The sequence below is a fragment of the Salmo trutta genome, chromosome 12 (genome assembly GCF_901001165.1).
Source record: "Salmo trutta chromosome 12, fSalTru1.1, whole genome shotgun sequence".
Taxonomy (NCBI): Eukaryota; Metazoa; Chordata; class Actinopteri; order Salmoniformes; family Salmonidae; genus Salmo; species Salmo trutta.
In genome coordinates this window covers 25,895,189-25,918,388 of record NC_042968.1, presented here as the reverse complement: position 1 = coordinate 25,918,388, position 23,200 = coordinate 25,895,189, and the positions used below count along the sequence as shown (strand labels likewise).

At 42.7% G+C, this 23,200-nt stretch overlaps 1 protein-coding gene and 1 non-coding gene across 3 annotated transcripts in view; one reads left to right on the top strand and one right to left on the bottom strand.

Annotated features, from left to right (window-relative positions):
- The first annotated feature begins 422 nt into the window (after positions 1–422).
- Positions 423–23,200, top strand: part of LOC115203252 (DENN domain-containing protein 5A) — a 71,944-nt gene continuing 49,166 nt past the window's right edge. Inside the window, exon 1 of one of the 2 annotated variants that reach the window (XM_029767784.1) lies at positions 423–747. In XM_029767784.1, the coding sequence (XP_029623644.1) occupies positions 648–747 (100 nt within the window). In that variant the 5' untranslated portion in view covers positions 423–647. The remainder of the gene's footprint in view (positions 748–23,200) is intronic. The other variant, XM_029767783.1, reaches the window with a different exon arrangement.
- LOC115204796 (U7 small nuclear RNA) lies at positions 16,418–16,471 on the bottom strand. The gene has a single exon (XR_003880465.1). It is a non-coding gene; the product is annotated as a U7 small nuclear RNA (small nuclear RNA).

Here is a 23,200-nt window from a genome sequence, read left to right as displayed (position 1 = left end):
CATATTTTTGTCCAAGCTAATGAATGTTGGTTCATTATAAACATTTATTTTGAAATAATAAAAAAAATATTATATACATTTTTTTTCTCACTGTCCGGTAAATGATTGGAAAATGAGAATGTGAATCTAATAGCAAAGTTCTGCATGTTTTTACCTTCACCTTTTACCACATGGTGGAGCTCTTTTGTACATGTCTACAGAGTTCAGCCCCACCGTTGCTTTGACTTATTTGACTTTAACTTTTTTTCAAGTAGGACAACATTTTTCTTATGATTTAATGAAATATATTCTAAATTGTGCATCAGAACGTTTATTTACATATTGTTATTATTATAAAGGAGAGCATTTTACAGGAGAAATACTTAACTCAGGAACTGTAGGGTTAAGTGCATAACGTAATCTGTAAGGAGTTCGCACATGCTCAGTGTGTTCCCTCTACGCAGAGGTAATGCAAGGGGTTGAAAAGATCTGAGACAGATGAAAACAGCTGTACTTGAAGACCCATAATGCATTTCGGCTGGCATACAGTTCTGATTTTCAGCCTTTGCAGTACATCCACAATGTCTGCGCGAAATCAATACGCGATCCTTTAATATGCACCCAGCTGAAAAAGCCGAGGATAAGGGTACCACCGGACCAGTCTCAAAATGACCACCGGCTTCAGCTCGAATTCATGTCGATTCGCAGATTATTTTGTTATCTGCGGACTTGACACTGAAAGCGGGCTTGAACCAGACGAACTGTCAGGTAAGTGTTGGGCACGGGCTGGGGAACCAATAAGAATCGTTCTACATGGTTTATGTCTTTCCTAGTTTTATATAGATTTTAGAGTACAGTATTAAATTCATGTTTAAACAATAAAAAATGACAGTTTATTTATAATGGGTTGAAAACTGGTAATACTGTGTACATCAATAAGTAGGACGGCACATCAGTGTTGTTCATACAAGTTCCTATTTTCTACCTTTCCATTTTATGTTATAACGTTACGTCTAGTCCTTTAGAAGGGATTATTCCAGTAAATGTTGTTAGCTTGAAATGCTCGAGAACTGTAGGCCGTCGATGTTGCAGCTGTAATTAAAGACCACGAAAAATTGGTAATGGATTAATCTCCTCACAAGTATAGCCAGCAATCATTAAGTGGTCAAAAGCAGGACAGACACACATTTACATACGTAGATCACTGACCTTGATTGGATGTTTCAGACCTCACCAGAATAAGACATGTTTCTATTTCTACAATTTGTAAATAACAGGGATGTTTCCCCTATCAGTAGTACGTGTATATTACCATACTGGCAATAGTAATTACACATGCATAAACAAGCATATATATATATATATACATATACACAAGCAGGTTAGGCCAAAAATGCTACATCCAAGAAGCACATCTGATTTCTTAGTTGTTTATGACATCTGAACGATTTGATTGATTCCCCTCTGCCTTTTTACACACTTACCCTCAGTGATAGATTGAAATCAATTGATCAATGCATGGCAGAGTGCAGAAAACAGAGTGAAACTGGGGGTATCAAGGACCATAAGGTTCTCCCTGGGGGGGGCAGAACGCTGAATATGACAGGATGATGTCATTATTAGATAGGGCCTGCTGTTTCTTGGAAGTGCTATGGGTCTCTAGGGGAGATGAGGATGGTATGATACATAAAGCGGGGTGGGGGGGTGACTCTTCCTGAGCTCAGGGTGGTGGGTTAGTTGTGTATGAGTTTGAAAATAAGTGAAACTGGTGTGGGAGTGTACCCGAAGATGCTGTTCTTGGTTTTCTTGTCAACAACAGTTATGTTTAGGGAAGGAACTTGTAGAATCTAGGACATTGTTTTCAAGGGACAAGTCAGGCTACATAATTTTTTTGGTAGCCTAGGGTCTAAGGATATGTAAGTATGTGCATTTCCCTAAACTCAACTGTTACTTCCCAATCAAGCTCTAACGTTTTTTTGCTGTAAACATAACCTCCTGTTTATGAATATGTACAAATCAGAACAATAATTTATTATACTGCAGAGACATTTTTGTTAGTCTCGCAGGTGGTCTCAATCATGAATCAGCACAATTTTATTTTGTGTGTGTTTGTGTCTCGTGAGATGTCATTAGTTGCTCTCCACCTCTGTGACTTGTTTCTGGAGGCTCTCTGGAAAGAACAAACCCTTGTATAGTTCAACAAACACAATGAGCATGTATCCTGTGCCTTGACTGTACAGTTTCCCCTCATAAACTATCCTGATTTTACTAATTTTACAGTATAAAATAATGAGGTATAATGTAGGCAAAGAGAAGACCGTGAACTGCCGTAATAAAAAACATACACAACTCACTGGTTTGTGAGTGGCACTACCCTAGCATGTCTCTCATTTCACTAAACATAGGCCTAAGGTTCTACTTATCAAGGGACAGTTTTTTTGCAGGAAGGATGGAAACATATTTAGATAACACACACAAGATCTCTCTTATGCAAATGTCCTTAACACATCTAATGAGATAAATTATTAACAGTATTTGCATTAGTTAATTTTTGTATGTTTGTTGCAAAGACACATTTCCTTCCTCTGTGTAAAAGTGGAAGTAGAATCTTTTACAGAAATCAGTCAAGGATGTGTTCACTTCCCTGTTGTTTATCTAGAGAGAATTATGCTATTCAGATTCTTATCATGATTGTCTCCTCTCCTCGAGTACCTGCCTTTCTAATGAGATAGAGACCAGCTGGTGAAAGTAAAAGTCACTGGGGTGTTCAGCAGGAGATTGCATGTCATGCAGTAATTCGTCAGTCTAGGAAGAGTGAATTAGACAAATAATGGTGGTCCTCTGACTAGAGGTTATGCTGTAGGTTCCATACTTGGCCTTCATGTTTTCTCATGCAGTGACTCACTCAGACAATGGAAAGCCTTTTTGGGGGCTAAGGGTGCTATTGGCTGAGTTGATATGGGATGAGGAATTTGTCCTCTTTGCCATTCTGTGCATAGTTCCAGGGCCATGAGTGCACTGCTGAGACTTGTAGCACTGTTTGGTGTAATGGTACAATAGGCTCTTATTAGACATGCTTGTTACAGACTGTTTCCTGAGTCTGTCAGCCACATCTAAAGGAATTAAAGCTGTTGGCCTGTCAGATATCTCAAGCTGTGTGTTTTAAGTAGAATGTGTTTTGAATGATATGCTTCCAGGATTCCTCCTCTTGTAAGATTGGATCAGCGAATAGGAAGTGACTACATGGGAAGTGAATAGGAAGTGATTCTGAATAGTGAAAACTGCCTAGGGCCAGACCCTGATGTAATCTTCCTCATTGTGGTCAAGGATCAACAGGGTAGGTTATAATGGTTAGGAAGCATCTTGTCTAATCATAGAGGATTACAATACATCACATTTGCTCTACTGCTTTTTTAGCTAGATCCTACTAGCTGACAAAAAAAAAAACACTATTACAATGTTACTGCAATGTCGTAGCAAGCGGACAATACGCTAGCAATGTTGTGAGTGTACTACTCTCTATGGGGTGTTGCCACGTCCCTGAGACATTGTGGGGATGTCTGTGAAAATGTATCCCTGTGAGTATATTTGTGAATCTCCTCCAGCTGTACACACAGGGCTGTTAGCGTTGGCCTTCCTAAAGCGCTGATGTGGTGAGGTAGTGTCGTGATTGACTAGTTAGTGAGAGTGAAACTGGATGGTGCGCAATTCAAATAAATAATCATAAAAATTATGGACATTAAACATTTAGGTACATATAAATGTCTTATATCAGCTGAAAGCTTAAATTCTTGTTAATCTAACGGCACTGTCCGATATACAGTATCTATTACATCGAAAACATGCCGTGCGATTGTTTGAGGACGGCACCCCACATCAAAATGTTTTTCCACTGGCATAGGTTTCATAAATTTACAAATAGTGATTAAATATTCACTTACTTTTTGAAAATCTTCCTCTGATTGTCATCCAAAGGGTCCCAGCTATAACATGTAGTGTCATTTTGTTAGATAAAATCATTCTTTATATCCCAAAAGGTCTGTTTAGTTGGCGCCATCGATTTGTGTAATCCACCCATTCAACATGCAGAGAAGGGAATCCGAAAATCTACCCCTAAACTTTGTTTCAACAAGTCAAAATACGGTTCTATTTACTCCTCAGATACCCTAAAATGTAATCAAATTATAATATTTCTTACAGAAAGAAGTATGTTCAATAGGAAACCGATTTTAGCAGGTGTGTCCTGTCTTCATGGCGTACGCAAACACAAATTTCCAACACTGTGTCCCTGTACTAAAACTGACATTTCTTATTTGTTTTGAAGTTACAAGCCTAAAACCTTGAACGTAGACTGCTGACACCCTGTGGAAGCCATAGGAATTGCATCCAGGGAGCTCATTTTCAATATGACCTTATACTTGCCGTTCTAAGAGGATGGTATCTCTCTAAAAACAAATTCTGGTTGATTTTTCTTTGGATTTTCTCCAACCATATCTATTGTGTTATATTCTCCTACATTATTTTAACATTTCTACAAACTTCAAAGTGTTTTCTTTCCAATGGTACAAATGATATGCATATCCTGGCTTCAGGGCCTGAGCAACAGGCAGTTTACTTTGGGCACGTCATTCAGGCGGAAATTGAGAAAAAAGGGGCCTAGCCCTAAGTTAAGGTGTGTATTTTTATTTTAAAAAATTATTTCACCTTTATTTAACCAGGTAGGCTAGTTGAGACCAAGTTCTCATTTACAACTGCGACCTGGACAAGATAAAGCAAAGCAGTTCGACACATACAACAACACACATGGAATAAACAAACATACAGTCAATAATACAGTAGAAAGAGTCTATAGACAGTGTGTGCAAATGAGGTAGGATAAGGGCGGTAAGGAAATAAATAGGCCATGGTGGCGAAGTAATTACAATATAGCAATTAAACACTGGGATGGTAGATGTGCAGAAGATGAATGTGCAAGTAGAGATACTGGGGTGCAAAGGAGCAAGATAAATAAATACAGTATGGGGATGAGGTAGTTGGATGGGCTATTTACAGATGGGCTATGTGCAGTGATCTGTGAGCTGCTCTGTCAGCTGGTGCTTAAAGTTAGTGAGGGAGATTGGGGAGGCAGGTAGCCTAGTGGATAGAGCGTTGGACTGGTAACTGGAAGGTTGCAAGATCGAATCTCTGAGCTGACAAGGTAAAAATCTGTCGTTCTGTCCCTGAACAAGGCAGTTCTGTAGCACTGTTCCTAGGTTGTCATTGAAAATAAGAATTTTTTCTTAACTGACTTGCCTAGTTAAATAAAAGAAGAAAAAAAAGATATGAGTTTCCAGCTTCAGTCTAAGCTTCCTCCCTCTGTTCTGCTGCTCACCGACTGACTGCAGAGGCTAGTGACAGAGAGTGTGGACACGTACACTGCTGTCACCCTGAAAGCTTTACAGTTTATTTCTCTCTGGGCCTTAAGTCACTCTCCCCTGACCTCTACTACCCGTCTCCTCTCCCTACTAGTCCACTGTCATGGTCTGCAAACAAATATACAATTGGCACATTTCCACTGAAGATTTACCTCACTGGTTTACCAAAAAGGCTCAGACTTTTCTGTTTCCATCTACGCGAGCCGGCACCTGGGTCTCACTGGAAATGGCTCTTGCAGACCTGCTCTGACTTGGGGCCAAGCCTAGGATATTTTTCAGTTTAATTTACATAACAATGGCTACTGTGGACTTTAAAAACCTCTTACATCTAGATGTTCTACATCTAGATGTTCCGCTAGCGGAACACCGCTCCAATATCCAATGATAGGGTGTGGCGCGAATTACAAACTCCTCAAAAATCCAAAAATTTCAATTTTTCAAACATATGACTATTTTACACCATTTTAAAGACAAGACTCTCCTTTATCTAACCACATTGTCCGATTTCAAAAAGGCTTTACAACGAAAGACAAACATTAGATTATGTCAGGAGAGTACCCAGCCAGAAATAATCACACACCCATTTTTCAAGCTAGCATATAATGTCACAAAAACCAAAACTACAGCTAAATGCGGCACTAACCTTTGATGATCTTCATCAGATGACACTCCTAGGACATTATGTTATACAATACATGCATGTTTTGTTCAATCAAGTTCATATTTATATCAAAAACCAGCTTTTTACATTAGCATGTGACGTTCAGAACTAGCATACTCACCGAAACTTCCGGTGAATTTACTAAATTACTCACGATAAACGTTCACAAAAAACATAACAATTATTTTAAGAATTATAGATACAGAACTCCTTTATGCAATCGCTATGTCAGATTTTAAAATAGCTTTTCGGTGAAAGCACATTTTGCAATATTCTGAGTAGATAGCCCGGCCATCATGGCTAGCTATTTTGACACCCACCAAGTTTGGCACTCACCAAACTCAGATTTACTATAAGAAAAATTGGATTACCTTTGCTGTTCATCGTCAGAATGCACTCCCAGGACTTCTACTTTACACCCAATGTTGTTTTGGTTCCAAATAATCCATAGTTATATCCAAATAGCGGCATTTTGTTCTTGCGTTCAAGACACTATCCGAAGGGTGACGCGCCGGCGCGTATCGTGACAAAAAATGTCTAAATATTCCATTACCGTACTTCGAAGCACGTCAAACGCTGTTTAAAATCAATTTTTATGCGATTTTTCTCGTAAAATAGCGATAATATTCCGACCGGGAGACGTTGTTTTCGTTCAAACACTGAAAATGTCAAATGGACTCTTCACGTGCACGCGCGCCCCCGTTTCATTGTTCTCAGATCGACCACTATCCAAATGCGCTACTGTTTTTCGCCCAGGGACTGCAGAGTCATCATTCCCCGTTCTGGCGCCTTCTGAGAGCCTATGGGAGCCTTAGAAAATGTCACGTTACAGCAGAGATCCTCTGTTTTCGATAAAGAGGCTATAGAAGGCCAAGAAATGGTCAGAGAGGGCACTTCCTGTATAGAATCTTCTCAGGTTTTGGCCTGCCATATGAGTTCTGTTATACTCACAGACACCATTCAAACAGTTTTAGAAACTTTAGGGTGTTTTCTATCCAAATCAAACAATTATATGCATATTCTAGTTTCTGGGCAGGAGTAATAACCAGATTTAATCGGGTAAGTTTTTTTATCCGGCTGTGAAAATACTGCCCCCTATCCTAAACAGGTTAACACCTTCTCACAAAGCAACTGTCGTGATGATGCAGAGGTTGTTGGTTCTGCTTGCTACAAGTCTTTTGTGTCACATTCCTGATGGAAACACATACGTTTCATTGGAAAAGCACCTCTCCCTCTCTCTACAGTAGAAATCCATGGAGTATGTATCCTCTTAGAGAAACAAGGCCTTTGGATGGTTACATGAATACTTTCTCATGCAGCTATTTTGGTATCTCTTGATAACGCCCTCCACCACAACTATACTATGTGGAGATACTGCCGTGTGCAGGCTATGTGTTCTTGGTATGAACTTCCTGCTGCCCCTCTCGTTCTCAGGCTGCTGAGACCCAGTTAGCACCAGCAGAGCTAGCAGAGCTGCTTCATATACAGTAGCAGCGGTGAGTGGGGGAGCTCTTCTTCTCCCTGGCAGGCTGGAGGAGTCACGTGCACACAGCAAACCCAGCACAAGCTGCTCTCACTGACCAATCAGGGGAGATTATGGGTGCCGTCTGATTAGTGGACTGAGCAAGCTTCGAGCTGCAGTCTCTAGAGTCTATGCAATCAGTCTGTGCTGTGGTGAGTGTGTCGACTAAAGGCGTCCGCACGCTTTCCAGCCGAAACAGCTCGGAAGAATTTGTGCATATATCATGGCAACATTTTGTGATGTTTTTGTTCGTTTTTGACACCGGTAAGGGTTTTTTCAGCTGTTCGGGCACACACATTTTTTTCTTGAGGGAAGCCGAAGTCGGTAGCCAAAGTCATACACCCCTTTGTCGGTGATTGGTCAACAGTAGGGATTCTTCAATAAAGTCTTTGTTGTCATTCAATGAGAGACGACTTGTTTTCATGCAAATTTTTAATTGAGCACCAAACATCTTAGTTGGATGTAAAATTGTGTGGCTAACATCTCCTCGGCAAAAACGTCAAAATTAATGACAGATTTCTTGAGTTAGTTTAGATTAATTCGGACTATTTTGACAAAGTGTATACTTGCCACAGCTTCTCAAAATGGACAAACTATTGACGCTTTTTTCTTGTGTTTCAAATGAAGGTTTTTTATGGGAGTATGCGAGCACACTCGTTCAGTTCGGCTAGCCGAGTTCGGCTAGGCACGTAGCCTAACTGAAGCATGCTGACACCTTAAGAAGCACAATTAAGGTAGTGTGGTCCATGACGCATGCTCTTATCACCCCTCAAAATCTGCTGGGATGTTTGTTGGAGAAAGAGGGGCTTGCCCATACGCTGATCTGGCAGTTTCACTTCAGGTGAGCAGAAGCCTTGTGAAATCATTAGAAACCCCACAATTCAGGTTGCTTGTGAACACAAGCTGATTTGTCAGTTTTACAGTGTGGTTTGAGTCACACTGGTCTTTCCATGGCTTGTGTTCTGACTCAAACGGTGAAGTCAGGCAGTCAGGATGGATGGGGCTTTCCAGATAGCCCTTTCTCTGATCACCACCAATGATAGGAGGAGGTTTTAGTGGTGAATTGAACAGCTGTGCCTAACTGACAGCTGTCACTCACTCTGTCCTTCTGAGGCAGTTTTCTGTAACGTGTATAGAGGCTACACTGTACAGTATGTTTGTATTGGTTCACAGAGCCCATATATCCTCACAGGAAGCCTCCGTCATCTTTCTCCAAGACACTGTCCCTTATTGGGTTACACCACCAGGACTTTAAACAGATGTTTCCTTTAGAGGGTTATCTGTCTTAAGAACCGGAACAGGAGTCCACCTGGAGATATAGGCCTAGCAATGTTCTGTAACAGTTGGACCCCAACACTGTATCACTGTACTGACTAGGTTCTCTTATAAGAGTTCAAGCCCCCATAATGAGCAGGCATTGTGACTTGCCTGAGGACATCCATGTTAGAGGAGAATGATTCGAGTGTCTCTGGGAGAGGTATAAAAAATGTCTTCCAATGTAGAAATTGAAAAAGCTGTCAGGAAAAAAAGCATATTTTACTTTCATAAGGGGGCTCTGACTGTTTGACGTGAGTAGTATGGGGACTGAGGGTGTAATGATAATGCTGAGGTGAATGAGGATGAGCTGTCTGTCTCAGAATGCCTCTGTGCTGTGACCAGTGCATGTTTAGCCCCTCCAGATCATGAGCTCTGACAGGGGAACAGAAACCTACTCTCTCTCTATCCACTGTCTAAACATGGCCTGAAGCTTTCCTCTGTAGAGCACTGCATTTCCTTGTGTGTCCCCCACAAAGAGACAAGATAGTCTTTGGCCCCCTCTCCCATTTTCTCTTTGATTTTTAATAGATTTTTGTGCACAAAGCCTCTTAAGATGAGACTCTTCTTTTTTCTTTTTTTCATGGAACTCCCCTTGTCCTCTTCTTTTCGTTTCAATATGCTGAAGTTGTTAAGGTCCGAAGCTGTGTGATCTCCAGAAAGTTCTCTTCATATCCAATATGACAGACTAGTAATTATTAAATGTGATCCATTCCAAAGCAACATGGACAGAGGTCGCATAATTGTTTGCCATGTCACGATCACGATCACAATGTATTTTAGAAAAATCAATATAACTAACCAGCCAGTATCTCTCTCCTTCAGTATGCCATACACATGCTGTCATTTCTTCTGACACTGACTTTGCCATCAGGGGGCAGTTATATCACTGGCTGCAGCAGCCAAAACATGGCAAACTTGATGACAAAACCCTCCTTTATGCGACAGTGTTAGGGTGCAGGGTGAGACCAGATTAGCATATGTATTAGGGGCCCTCCTGCCAGGCCGATGTGATTGGCTGGCTCACAACTTGGTCCTGCTGAGCACATGGGGACAGGCAGCTGACACAACCCACCCACACACACACATGTGCGCGCACACACACGTACACACACTCACTCTGAGCGCCCCCCGCACTATTCAAACACTAACATCCCTTGAGTTTCCCAGACACCCCCTCTCTTTAATCCCTCAGTGAATGACATCACTATAAAGCCCCCCGCACATGTTCAGTGTGGGTCTGCACTCATATTTACTGCCTGTTAATAATTCATAGGTGTGTTAAAGGAGCTCAAGTCCTAAGGAAGTTTCCTCGGGCATCTTACAGTGTCTAACTAAATAGTGTTTAAGCAAATCTGTAACCTTGTGGAATTGAATAATGACTGTTGAAGTGTTATACACATGGAAGTATAATTCAATAGGGGAAACAAGTGCGTGTGCCCTTGGTACTTGTTGATTTTTAGACATTTCGGATGGCCCAGCTGGATCTCTCCTTTCTGTACTTTTATGTAATTCAAAATCACTTTTCGACTCGAGAAGTTGATACTGAGAAGAAGCCAAGCCATCCTTTATTGAGCAATACACATAATACTTCTCTATATTCTGAGATTATAAAAGGCAGATTTCTACACCGAACAAAAATATTTACGCAACATGTAAAGTGTTGGTCCCATATTTCATGAGCTGAAATAAAAGATCCCAGAAATGTTCCATATGCACAAAAAGCTTATATCTCTTAAATGTTGTGCACACATTTGTTTACATCCCTGATAGTAAGCATTTCTCATTTGCCAAGATAATCCATCCACCTGACAGGTGTGGCATATCAAGAAGTTGATATCAACAGCATGATCATTACACAGGTGCACCTTGTACTGGGGACAATAAAAGGTCACTCTAAAATGTGCAGTTTTGTCACACATCACAATGCCACAGATGTCTACATTTTTCAAGGAGCGTGCAATTGGCATGCTGACTGCAGGAATGTCCACCAGAGCTGTTGCCAGAGAATTGAATTTTAATTTCTCTACCATAAGCCACCTCCAACGTCGTTTTAGAAAATTTGGCAGTACATCCAACCGGCTTCACAATCGCAGACCATGTGTATGGCGTTGTGTTGGCGAGCGGTTTGCTGATGTCAATGTTGTGAACAGACTGTCCCATGGTGGTGGTGGGTTTATGGTATGTGCAGGCATAAGCTACGGACAACAAGCATTTTTTATCATGGCAATTTGAATGCACAAAAATACATGTGCTGCATAAGGCAAATGGTGGTCACACCAGATACTGACTGGTTTTCAGATCCAAGACCCTACTTTTTTTGAAGGTATCTGTTACCAACAGATGCATATCTGTGTTCCCAGACATGTGACATCCATAGATTGGGGCCTAATGAATTTATTTCAATTGACTGATTTCCTCATATGAACTGTAACTCAGTAAAATCTTAGAAATTGTTGCATGTTGGGTTTATATTTTTGTTCAGTATACAGTATATATACATTCACTATGGGGTGTGCATGGTCCACACATGCCTTGAGACCTCTCTGCAGTCCCTGACTCTGGATGTCAAAGCTCAAGTCATACAGAACTGAAATAAATGCTTCACATAAGAAAACCTGCCTTTAAATCCCAGGCAGAGTTCATGACTGGAGAAAAGCTTGTATAATAAGCTAAATCTGCCCTCTCAGCACCCTGAGGCTCTCTCTATCTCCTCTGCTCCACTCTGTGGAAACAGGAAGCCTTTCTTATAAAGGGGGTTAAGACGGCTGCACGGCAGAGAAGCAGATAGCGTTTTTATGAAAGCGATGATGCAGACTGACTCCCTCATTACCTCTCAGCCTGTCTGTCCATTTGATCTCAGCTCTGCTGCTGAGAAGGCAGGCTGCCATGAAGAAAGGCTCACGCTGCTTCTGTTGAAAGGAAATGGAGACAATTCATTTTCAACATTGGTCACAGCCAGAGGTAAGCTGTGGCCAGGCCATGTTGAGTCACATGATCTGGAGACTTCTGTTTGACAGGGAAAAGCAATGATTGGCTTCCACTGGGGCTCTGCTTTCTCAATATACTATACTGGAAAGAGTTCAGTCTTTTCATAAAGTTAGAGAAAACATGCTTTCAGTCCTACTCATCCTTTGGAATTTGGAATTGCCTCCCTTTGCTATTAAGCAAGTTTTTTACAGACTGTGTGAGTTGGTTCAGTGAAAAAGAGCACATTACCCATGTCTCATTTACGACTAGTCCTAGAAGGTCATTCTGTACATGTCACCCCTGGTTACAGTGTCCATAGAGTACATCTCTCTGTAGAAGCTACAAACCCTGAAAGCACTACCAGCAGCCAGACTGGAAAAGCCAGATGAGATTGACAGTCTTTTCTGTTCACCCCCAGATAATGTTACGAAAAAGCCTAACAAGACACAAGATAGTGTTTAGGGGCAGAGGATTCTTTCACGTTGCAACTAACTTTAACTGAATGCTACATGAATCTGTTCTTACACTTAACAAAAATCTAAACACAACATGTAAAGTGTTAGTCCAATGTTTCATGAGCTGAAATAAAAGATCCCAGAAATGTCTCTCAAATTTTGTGCACATATTTGTTTACATTCCTGTTATAGAGCGTTTCTCCTTTGTCTAGATAATCCATCCACCTGACAGGTGTGGAATATCAAGAAGCTGATTAAACAGCATGATCATTACAAAGGTGCACCTTGTGCTGGGAACAATAAAAGGCCATTCTAAAATGTGCAGTTTTGTCACACAACACAATGCCACAGACATCTCATGTTTTGAGGGAGTGTGCAATTGACATGCTGACTGCAGGAACGTCCACCAGAGCTGTTGCCAGAGAATTTAATGTTCATTTCTCTACCATAACCTCCTTCCAACATTGTTTTAGAGAATTTAGCAGTATGTCCAACCGGCCTCACTGTTGCAGACCATGGCGTTGTGTGAGCGAGCGCTTTGCTGATGTCGACGTTGTGAACAGAAGGCCCCATGGTGGCAGTGGGGTTATGGTATGGGCAGCTGTAAACTATGGACAACGAACGCAATTGCATTTTATCGATGGCAATTTGAATGCACAGAGATACCATGACGAGATCCTGAGGCCCATTGTCGTGCCATTCATCTGCCGCCATCATCTCATGTTTCAGCATGATAATGCTGAAACATGTCGCAAGGATCAGTAAACAATTCCTGGAAGCTGAAAATGTCCCAGTTCTTCCATGGCCTGCATACTCACCAGACATGTCGCCTATTGTGCACGTTTGGGATGCTCTGGATTGACGTGTATGACAGCGTGTTCCAGTTCCCGCAAATATCCAGCAACTTCGCACAGCCATTTAAGAGGAGTGGGACAACATTCCACAGGCCACAATCAACAGCCTGATCAACTGTATGTGAAGGAGATGTGCTGCATGAGACAAATGGTGGTCACACCAGATACTGACTGGTTTTCAGATCCAAGACCCTACTTTTTTTTTAAGGTATCTGTGACCAACAGATGCATATCTGTATTCCCAGTCATATGAAATCCATAGATTAGGGCCTAATTTATTTATTTCAATTGACTGATTTCCTTATATGATCTGTAACTCAGTAAAATCAAAGAAATTGTTGCATGTTGCGTTTATATTTTTGTTCAGTATAATTAGTTGCTTCATCATTTCACTTCATATTGTTGGCGTAGTCTCCCTCCCCTAGTTGTGTGTATCGTTGTGGTCATTTAACCTCATTTGCATATGACACGCCCCCACCATGTAACATGGACAACCATGACCCATGTTCCTATGTGTTATGTAGGCATGCCACCCTAATGCCACATTGAGGTTTGGAGAATTAGCTATTTTAGTATTTGTCTAGTAAGTTTGCTGATGTAGGAATACTTGTTAATTTTGGCTGTGTCCAGCATTCATACTACATACTCCTGGAACTCTGTGGTCCACTGTATTGAACAAGTCCCCCCTTACACACATTTTTGAGAGCTGTCCCCTTTTCCAGATGTGTTGCGTTGTGAGTGTGAAATGGCTGCATTTATTATTACATTTCTGAATAGTGTACAGCGAATTCCAGGAAATACATTCAAAGGAAAAATGGGTATGATATCCTTGAATTTGAACGATAGTACATTTTGAAAACTTTTATATAGACAGCCAACATAGGAACATGGGTCATGGTAGTCTATTTACTATGTGCAGCTTAGGCCTGCCACCCTTAGTGCTATAATAAAGTTGTGTCAGTAAGGTACATTCTTACCTGATACTTTTGAAGTGAAGTAGCAGACCGTAATGAATGGTTTGATGAGAAATTATTGTTCTCACCTGGTCCTCAAAGAAATGCAAGGATCCTGTTCTGATTAACTGACAATGGAAGAATAAGGGGTAGAGAGCATGAATCGTGTGGTTTCTCTTAAGGTCACAGTTAAAATGATGACCTCTTAGTGTTTGTTCAGTAGGTGTCCTGATATAGGAAGCCCCCTAGGCATTTTAAAAGATATCAGAACAACAATTTGCATTATTCTGTATGAGATTCCTCCACTAATACAGTACATTGAGACAGCAGCCAGGTGTGCTGTATGAAAAGAGGATTACTGGTTTTCACCACGATTGTCTCAGATATTTGTGAACAAATGGTTCTCTGCTCTCACAAAGGGGACTCCTGCCCACAGCTGCGTGTCTCCAGGTGTTTGGCTACGCATCCCATTCTCACAGGAAAGCGTCTCTGCCGCCTGATCCCTGTCTGTCTTACTAATCACCTGACATTATGCTGCTGGAGTCAACATGGAGTGAACCCATCCATCTCAGTCCACTCAGTTATACTTGGCCAGTGACTGGAATAATATAGAGGATTTTAAAATCCCCATCCATACAAGTGTCTTGGATAGATGGAGTAGTTATTCATTACCCGTCTTGTCCCCTTGGCGTAAAGAGTTACTGGTGGCTGTTAATCAACAGGGCTGATTTACTAAGCTCTCCTCCATATGTTAGAAGTATGCCCTTTCTTATTTCTCATTCAAGGAAGTGATTAAACCCCTAGATCCTCTACCCCTATCCCATTAATCTCTGCTCTGTTATGTTTTCTTATACAGCCGCCATGTGGACAGATTGCGCTGTGAGACGAGGCTGCTGGCCTCCCTCATATTTATGTCAGTGTGACGTCTGATGTGGTGTAGTACAACACCATAGGATAATCCATTGTCCTGAGAGGTGGGTTTGCTCTGAAGGCGCCTCATGCTCAAGAACATGGTGTCGTGTCGGGCACTTGATTGAGTTAAATGGCACGCCAGGTGGGTGGAGTTTGCGCTAAGGACCAATGGAATCGCTGCTAAAATTCAAACCCCATCCATCTGGCGGTCGCAGCAAGTTAAATCAAGCACCTTCTCTCTCCATCATCTCCTCTCCTGATGAAAGATGGGAATGCTCATGCCCATGGTGCTGGGGGATATGGATATAGTACTTAGAAGGCAGTAGTGTCTGTCTTCTTCCTCTGTTTCTTGTTTATGCACACTCTCAGCAGTGTGCAGGTTTTTTTGTTCTCACGACCGTGTGTAAATAATGAATTCTGCTGTGGCGTGGCGTTGGGCATTTGTGTGTGGAATCCCAACAGGCTCAGTTAATGGAGTAGAAAACACTCATGGGTATTTCAGAGGGAGGCCTTGCTCTGAAGGCTGTGAATAACATAAAAATAAGCTGTCTCTCCTCTGTGTGAATGAGCCAAATGGCCCATAGCTTTTCTGCATTTTTGGCTGGGCTCACTTAGTGAGAAGGTCATGGTGTCTTTGCTGCGATCGGTTTTTGATATGTTAGCGATGTCCGCATGAATGTTCTGCTGTGATGATGACGAGCTGAGCATTCTGATAACTGAGAGGCATGAGGCATCTCTGCTCTCCTGAGTCATTCCATCCTCAGCTCAGTTGGCCGTGATGGCACTAGGAATGGTATGTAGGTTGAGCACAGGAGGGGGTCTATTCTGGAGGCAGTCCCTGGCACGCAGGACTAGAGAGAGAGAGTGGAGAGTCCAATGGCGGCAAGCTTTACACCACTCCAACCGACAGTTTGTATTGTGTATGGTGATCTTAGGCTTGTGTGTGGCTGCTCTGCCATGGAAACCCATTTCATGAAGCTCCTGACAAACAGTTATTGTGCTGATGTTGCTTGCAGAGTCAGTTTGCAACTCGGTAGTGAGTGTTGCAAGCGAGGACAGTGGCCTATTACTTGCAACTTTGGGTAGTCCATGGATGAGACCAGTACTGTGTGTACGTAGGCATGTGTACTAGGCCTACTGGCAGAGAAATAATGAATTCAGTGGCCCATGACAGTGTCTTTTTAACACCCACAAATGCTTGTTAAACAAGAGTGTCAATTGATCACTTTTTTCTTGGCTATTAGGTGCCCTGCCTTGTACAGTATCCAGAGGTAACTACATAACAAGGAAAACCAGCCTTAACACTAACTTATACAGTGATGTATAGGCCTAGTGTTTTGTGGTGCATTATATTGTCAGTATTTTTTTCTTTAATGTACTTTGGGGGGCTTCCTCACAGAGGAAACCTACTGGAAAAATACTAAAGAGCTAATTTTCCATGAGTTGTTAGGAAATAATGAAATGGACTCTATTTGGCATGTACGTTTCTCGGTCATGGGTGGCACACAATGGGATATGGGGGAGGGGAGTGGGTGGGGTATATGCAAATTAAACATTAACATATGAATAGACTTATAGTTGTACAGTAGCCAGGTTTTCATGACTGGATAGATGGCATGATGAATGCCGCCTTCTCTGTGCTCTCTGTTTGTCTCCTGTCTGATTGTGCCTAGTATTGTTGACATACCACTCCATTGTTTGGCTAGTCAAATTGTTCACATTCCTGGCCTAGTTTCCAGCCCAGGATTCTAGGCTATAGACGTGAAAGTAAGCAACAGATTAAGCAGTTAATTCTATAGCCACGATTTTCTTGCCCAGGTACCCCATCCCATGCAAACCAGCTACCCAAGGACCCCCATCATCTGTTAGCAAAAAAAATGTAAATCACATCTTGCCTTATCATCAGGTGAATGACAATTGTCCCCCACCATGAAATTGGGGAGGGGACTGTGGATCTGTGTCTGTCCATTTGTACATTAGTCACACAATATCTCAGACAGCACTGGGACGATTTTGACTAAACTTGGGTGAATGATGCGTCTTGCCATAGAGATCCGGCATTTACAAAATTACATTGATTGGTCAAAGGTGGGAGCTATAGTAATTAACTGAAGTGTTAGTGAGACGTGATATCTCTATTGGCCCAAGGGGGGACACTGCATCATTCATCTGGGACAACTTGTTAAACTGTTGCAAAAGGTAATCAACATTTTAAAATGAATAGATTTGGTAGATCGTTTTTTCATTATTTTGAACTCCCCACATTACAATTAGAAGAGGAAGTGTAATCTCTAACATAGCCTATTAGCTAGAAAGGTAACAGCAAACACGTTTGCTAAGAACAGCTGTTTAGCTGGTTAAACAAAGTCAATTAATTTTTATTTTCTTCAAAATAATTTAACATTTATAATCAAATGTTGTTAAAATTCTAAATAATCAACAATTAAAACAATAAGCAATCAATCAACTTAAGTTAATTCCCAAACTTTTTGTAATCCCGTACCCCTTAAAACATTCATCCTCCAGCTGCGTACCCCCTCTAGCACCAGGGTCAGCGCACACACTATACGATACATTTATTAAACTTAAGAAAGAGTTTGAGTTTTTGTCATAACCCGGCTCGTGGGAAGTGACAAAGGGCACAAATAATAATATAATAATGATCAATAATTTTGCTCTTTATTTAGCCATCTTACATTTAAAACCTTACTTGTTCATCAAAAATTGTGAATAACTCACCACAGGTTAATGAGAAGGGTGTGCTTGAAAGGATGCACATAACTCTGAAATGTTGGGTTGTTTTGGAGAGAGTCTCAGTCTTAAATCATTTTCCACACACAGTCTGTGCCTGTATTTAGTTTTCATGTTAGTGAAGGCCGAGAATCCACTCTCACATAGGTAAGTGTTTGCAAAGGGCATCAGTGTCTTAACAGCGTGATTTGCCAAGGCAAGAAACTCTGAGCGCAGCCCTATCCAGAAATCTGGCAGTGGCTTCTGATTAAATTACATTTTCACAGAACCGCTTGTTGCAATTTCGATGAGGCTCTCTTGTTCAGATATCGGTAAGTGGACTGGAGGCAGGGCATGAAAGGGATAACAAATCCAGTTGGTTATGTCATCCGTTTTGGGAAAGTACTTGCGTAATTGCGCACCCAACTCACTCAGGTGCTTCGCTATATCACATTTGACAGCTTGAGTTAATTTGCACACAAAAATCATACAATGATGGAAAGACCTGTGTGTTGTCCTTGTTAATGCAGACAGAGAAGAGCTCCAACTTCTTAATCCTAGCCTCAATTCTGTCCTGCAAATTGAATATAGTTGTGGAAAGTCCCTGTAATCCTAGATTCAGATCATGCAGGCGTGAGAAAACATCACCCAGATAGGCCAGTCATGTGAGAAACTCGTCATCATGCAAGCGGTCAGACAAGTGAAAATTATGGTCAGTAAAGAAATCTTTAAGCTTGTCTCTCAATTTAAAAAAAAACTTGATAACCAGCGCACTTCTGTATGTTGTAAAATCATTACATGATCGCTGCCCATATCATTGCATAGTGCAGAAAATACACGAGAGTTCAGGGGCCTTGCTTAAACAAAGTGAACCATTTTCACTGTAATGTCCAAAACGTCTTTCAAGCTGTCAGGCATTCCTTTGGCAGCAAGAGCCTCTCGGTGGATGCTGCAGTGTACCCAAGTGGCGTCGGGAGCAACTGCTTGCACGTGCGTTACCACTCCACTATGTCTCCCTGTCATGGCTTTTACGCCATCAGTACAGATACCAACATATCTTGACCATCAAATGTCACAAAGCTGTCCAGTACTTTAAAAATATCCTCTCCAGTTGTCCTGGTTTCCAGTGGTTTGCAGAAGAGGATGTCTTCCTTAATTGACACCCCATAAACATAACGGACATATACCAGGAGCTGTGCCAGGCCTGCCACATCTGTTGACTCATCCAGCTGTAACATATATCATTCACTGGCTTGTATGTGAAGCAGTATTTGTTTCAAAGCATCTCCTGCCATGTCACTGATGCGTTGTGAAACAGTGTTGTTTGATGAAGACATTGTCTGTATAATTTTCTTGGCCTTTTCCCCCAGCATTGTTCCAGCCATATCCACGGCAGCAGGAAGAATTAAGTCCTCCACAATAGTATGGGGCTTGCCTGTCCTAGCCACTCAGTAGCTCACCATGAAGTGATGTAAGACACTTCTAGCCCCTTCTTATTAATGGTATCTGTTGCTTTTATACATCTTACTACTCGAAAGTCGTCTTAATTCTCGCTCAAAAAACTCCCGTGGCTTATTTTTCAAATTGACATGTTTTGTTTCTAAATGTCTGCGCAAGAGTGAAGGTTTCATCAAGTTGTGAGATAGTGCTTTTGCACATATAACACACGGTGGCTGAGGAAAGGCACTACTCCCAATATATGTGAAGCCCCAATCATTGTAGTTCTCATCGTATTTGCACCTGTTTGATGGTCCAATGTCCCTGTCTGTTGTTCGGTGCTTTCCCGTGTAAGGGGGCAGTAGCTCTTCGGCTGCATCAGACTCACAACTGTCAGTGTCCATGCTAGCTGGGCTAACAACATATGTAGAATTACTGATGCTAGCATTGGATGTGCTCGTGGAAGCAGAACAACTTGTGTCGTCGACAGATGCAGGTGTAGTACTGCTGGTAGTAGCAGTACTACCAATAGAGCTGGTATGTGTCTCTGTGGACGCAGGCCTTACTTTTTTTAACCATTTATCAATTTTCGAGCAAACGGAATGAGCAGTAGCTACGTTTGGCTACATACGGACCATTAGTGGAATTCCTGCGAGAGAGTAACAGTTACAATGTGTTTGGATGTTAATTATTTTACTAGGCTACCTGTATTTGACATTGTGTTGTTATTTCGCTGAACACTAGATGGTTTAATTTTATTTTTGGCAGTGAAATGAGGATACTCAGGCAAGAAAAAAACCTCACCCAAATGTATAGCCCCATTGGAAAATATAAATGGACTGTTTGAAAATGTGAAGAATGTTTGATAAAAAAAAAATGTTAATCATATTTGTATTTAGCGTATACCTGGTCTGGTGGAATGGTTGATGGTGTGTTTGTGTCTTTATGTTGGGGAAGGGGTGGGGTCTGTCAGTTTCTGGCTGGAGGTGGCAATTGTGGTTGGTCAGTTCTGTATCCAGGGTTGGTGCTGCTATTGGGACTGGGACCAGGAAGAACTGGGTTGGTGTTGGGGCTGGGTTGGAAATTGTGCTGGTATCAGGGCTGGAAAACGAAGGTTACGTATGTCACCACAGTTATGTGAGCAATATGGATCACTCCAATATATTGGTATCACTTCGCGGCAGAGGGATACATCCGAGGTGAGGATTTACAGATTTACTCCCGTGTCCACCTGTGTCACGGCTGGGGTCCGTCCCTATATATAGACCCCATGGCCGCGACACACGCTCTCTACATCATTTCTGAGGCGCCTCTAGCACCGTAGAGAATTGGAGTGATCCATATAACTCACGTAACCTTCGTTGGATCACTCCAATATATTGGTATACCCATACCAGACTAGTCGTTGCTAGAGGGACCTGGCCAGCCAGCGGCAAAGTCCCAGCAGGGGACCGAGACGCAGGGGCCGTCAATGTGGAAGGGGGATCCCGGCACAGTCCACGGAAGGGGAGGCGACACCAGGACCGCTGAACCCACCGCAGAGGGAGGTGCCACATTTACCCGATAGTACCTAGCAAAGGTGCAAGAGCAAGCCCAACTTGTCGCAGCACAGATATCAGCGAGGGGCACTCCTCTCAGTAGAACCCAGGACGCAGCCACACCTCATGTTGAATGTGCCACCACAGATCCCAGCACTGGCCTGCCAGCCAGGCGGTATGCTGTCGTAATCGTGTCCACGATCAAGTGAGACAAAGACCTGGTCTGTTGTTCTCACTGACCGTGTCTGCTCCACATAGGCAGCCAGTGCCCTCACAGGGCATAGCATGCCGGAGGGAGGCCCAGACTCCCCCGCCACTGCCGGGGGGGGTCATAAGCAGACAGGATAAAAAGCGATTTTAACATGCCTGTCTGACAGAACCTTCAGGAGGAATGAAGGGTTGGGGTGGAGATATACTCCTCCCCAGGGTCCATCCGGTAGCACTCAAAACTTACAGAATAAGGATGGAGCTCACCCACCCTCTTCATGGAAGTAATCGCTACCTAGAAAAACACCTTCATAGAGATGTGTTTCAGGGAGGCAGACTCCAACTGTTCGAAATGCGGCTTTGCCAAAGCTGCCAAGACCACATCCAGATCCCAGCTCGCCATTGAGCGGGTCCTAGCAGGATGCAGGCGACGAACCCCCTTCATAAACCTGGAGACCAAGGGATGGCGCCCCACTGGCATGTCCATCCACCCCGCATGGCAGGAAGATATAGCGGCCAAATACCTTCTAGAGGCTGCCAAGCCCTCATCCAAGCGAGACTGCAGGTATTGGAGGACATACTGCACCCCGCAGGACTCAGGCACAACCTCAATACCAGTGCACCAAGAGCAGAACAACCGCCAGCGCAACTGGTATGCCGTGGTTGTAACCAGCGCCCTTGCGCTCTGCATGGTGTTCATTACACCCTCCTGTAGTGATAACATGGACCATTGGTGCCGTGTCTGAAGGAAGCACTGTGGTCTTCCCGCAACCTGCTGGTAGCGAAACGAGTAGAGACCATCCCCCAGGCAATGGCCATGGTAGCCTCGGAAGCCCTGGGGTGGTACAGAAGAAAGGGGCCCTTGACCCCAGGCGAAGGGTCCCCCACAACTCCCAAGGTCCCGGCGGCCACGGCCTGACAGCACTGCGGCGCCTAGGGGAGGGATCTCCTCTGGGCCCTGAAGGACAGGACAGTTATTGATTCGGAAGAGCAGGAGGAGGCGAGTTTGATAAGGACTCACCTTGCTCCTGTACAAAGGACCGAAGACAGCTTTTTACCAAAGTAACTTTTTAACATGTTTTTCATGTCTTAAAAATGTTTTACTTTTGTTAAATCATTTGTACAGTCGTGGCCAAAAGTTTTGAGAATGACACAAATATTATTTTCCACAAAGTTTGCTGCTTCATTTGGACCAGACATGAGGGGCCAGACATGAAGATCATGAGGAATGTAGGTCAAGTCTAATGAAATAGAACACAAAGATGGAAGCCTAAGCATTGAGTACAGTCGTGGCCAAAAGTTTTGAGAATTACACAAATATTAATTTCCACAAAGTCTGCTGCTTCAGTGTCTTTAGATATTTTTGTCAGATGTTACTATGGAATACTGAAGTATAATTACAAGCATTTCATAAGTGTCAAAGGCTTTTATTGACAATTACATTAAGTTGATGCAAAGAGTCCATATTTGCACTGTTGAACCTTCTTTTTCAAGACCTCTGCATTCCGCCCTGGCATGCTGTCAATTAACTTCTGGGCCACATCCTGACTGATGGCAGCTCATTCTTGCATAATCAATGCTTGGAATTTGTCAGAATTCATGGGTTTTTGTTTCTCCACCCGCCTCTTGAGGATTGACCACAAGTTCTCAATGGGATTAAGGTCTGGGGAGTTTCCTGGCCATGGGTTCCCCGAGCCACTTAGTTATCACTTGCCTTATGGCAAGGTGCTCCATCATGCTGTAAAAGGCATTGTTTGTCACCAAACTGTACATGGGTGGTTGGGAGAAGTTGCTCTCGGAGGATGTGTTGGTACCATTCTTTATTCATGGCTGTGTTCTTAGGCAAAATTGTGAGTGAGCCCACTCCCTTGGCTGAGAAGCAACCCCACACATAACTGGTCTCAGGATGCTTTACTGTTGGCATGACACAGGACTGATGGTAGCGCTCACCTTGTCTTCTCTGGGCAAGCTTTCTTTCGGATGCCCCAAATAATCGGAAAGGGGATTCATCAGAGAAAATGACTTTACCCCAGTCCTCAGCAGTCCAATCCCTGTACATTTTGCAGAATATCAGTTTGTCCCTGATGTTTTTCCTGGAGAGAAGTGGCTTCTTTGCTGCCCTTCTTGACACCAGGCCATCCTCCAAAAGTCTTTGCCTTACTGTGTGTGCAGATGCACTCACACCTGCCTGCTGCCATTCCTGAGCAAGCTCTGTACTGGTGGTGCCCCGATCCCGCAGCTGAATCAACTTTAG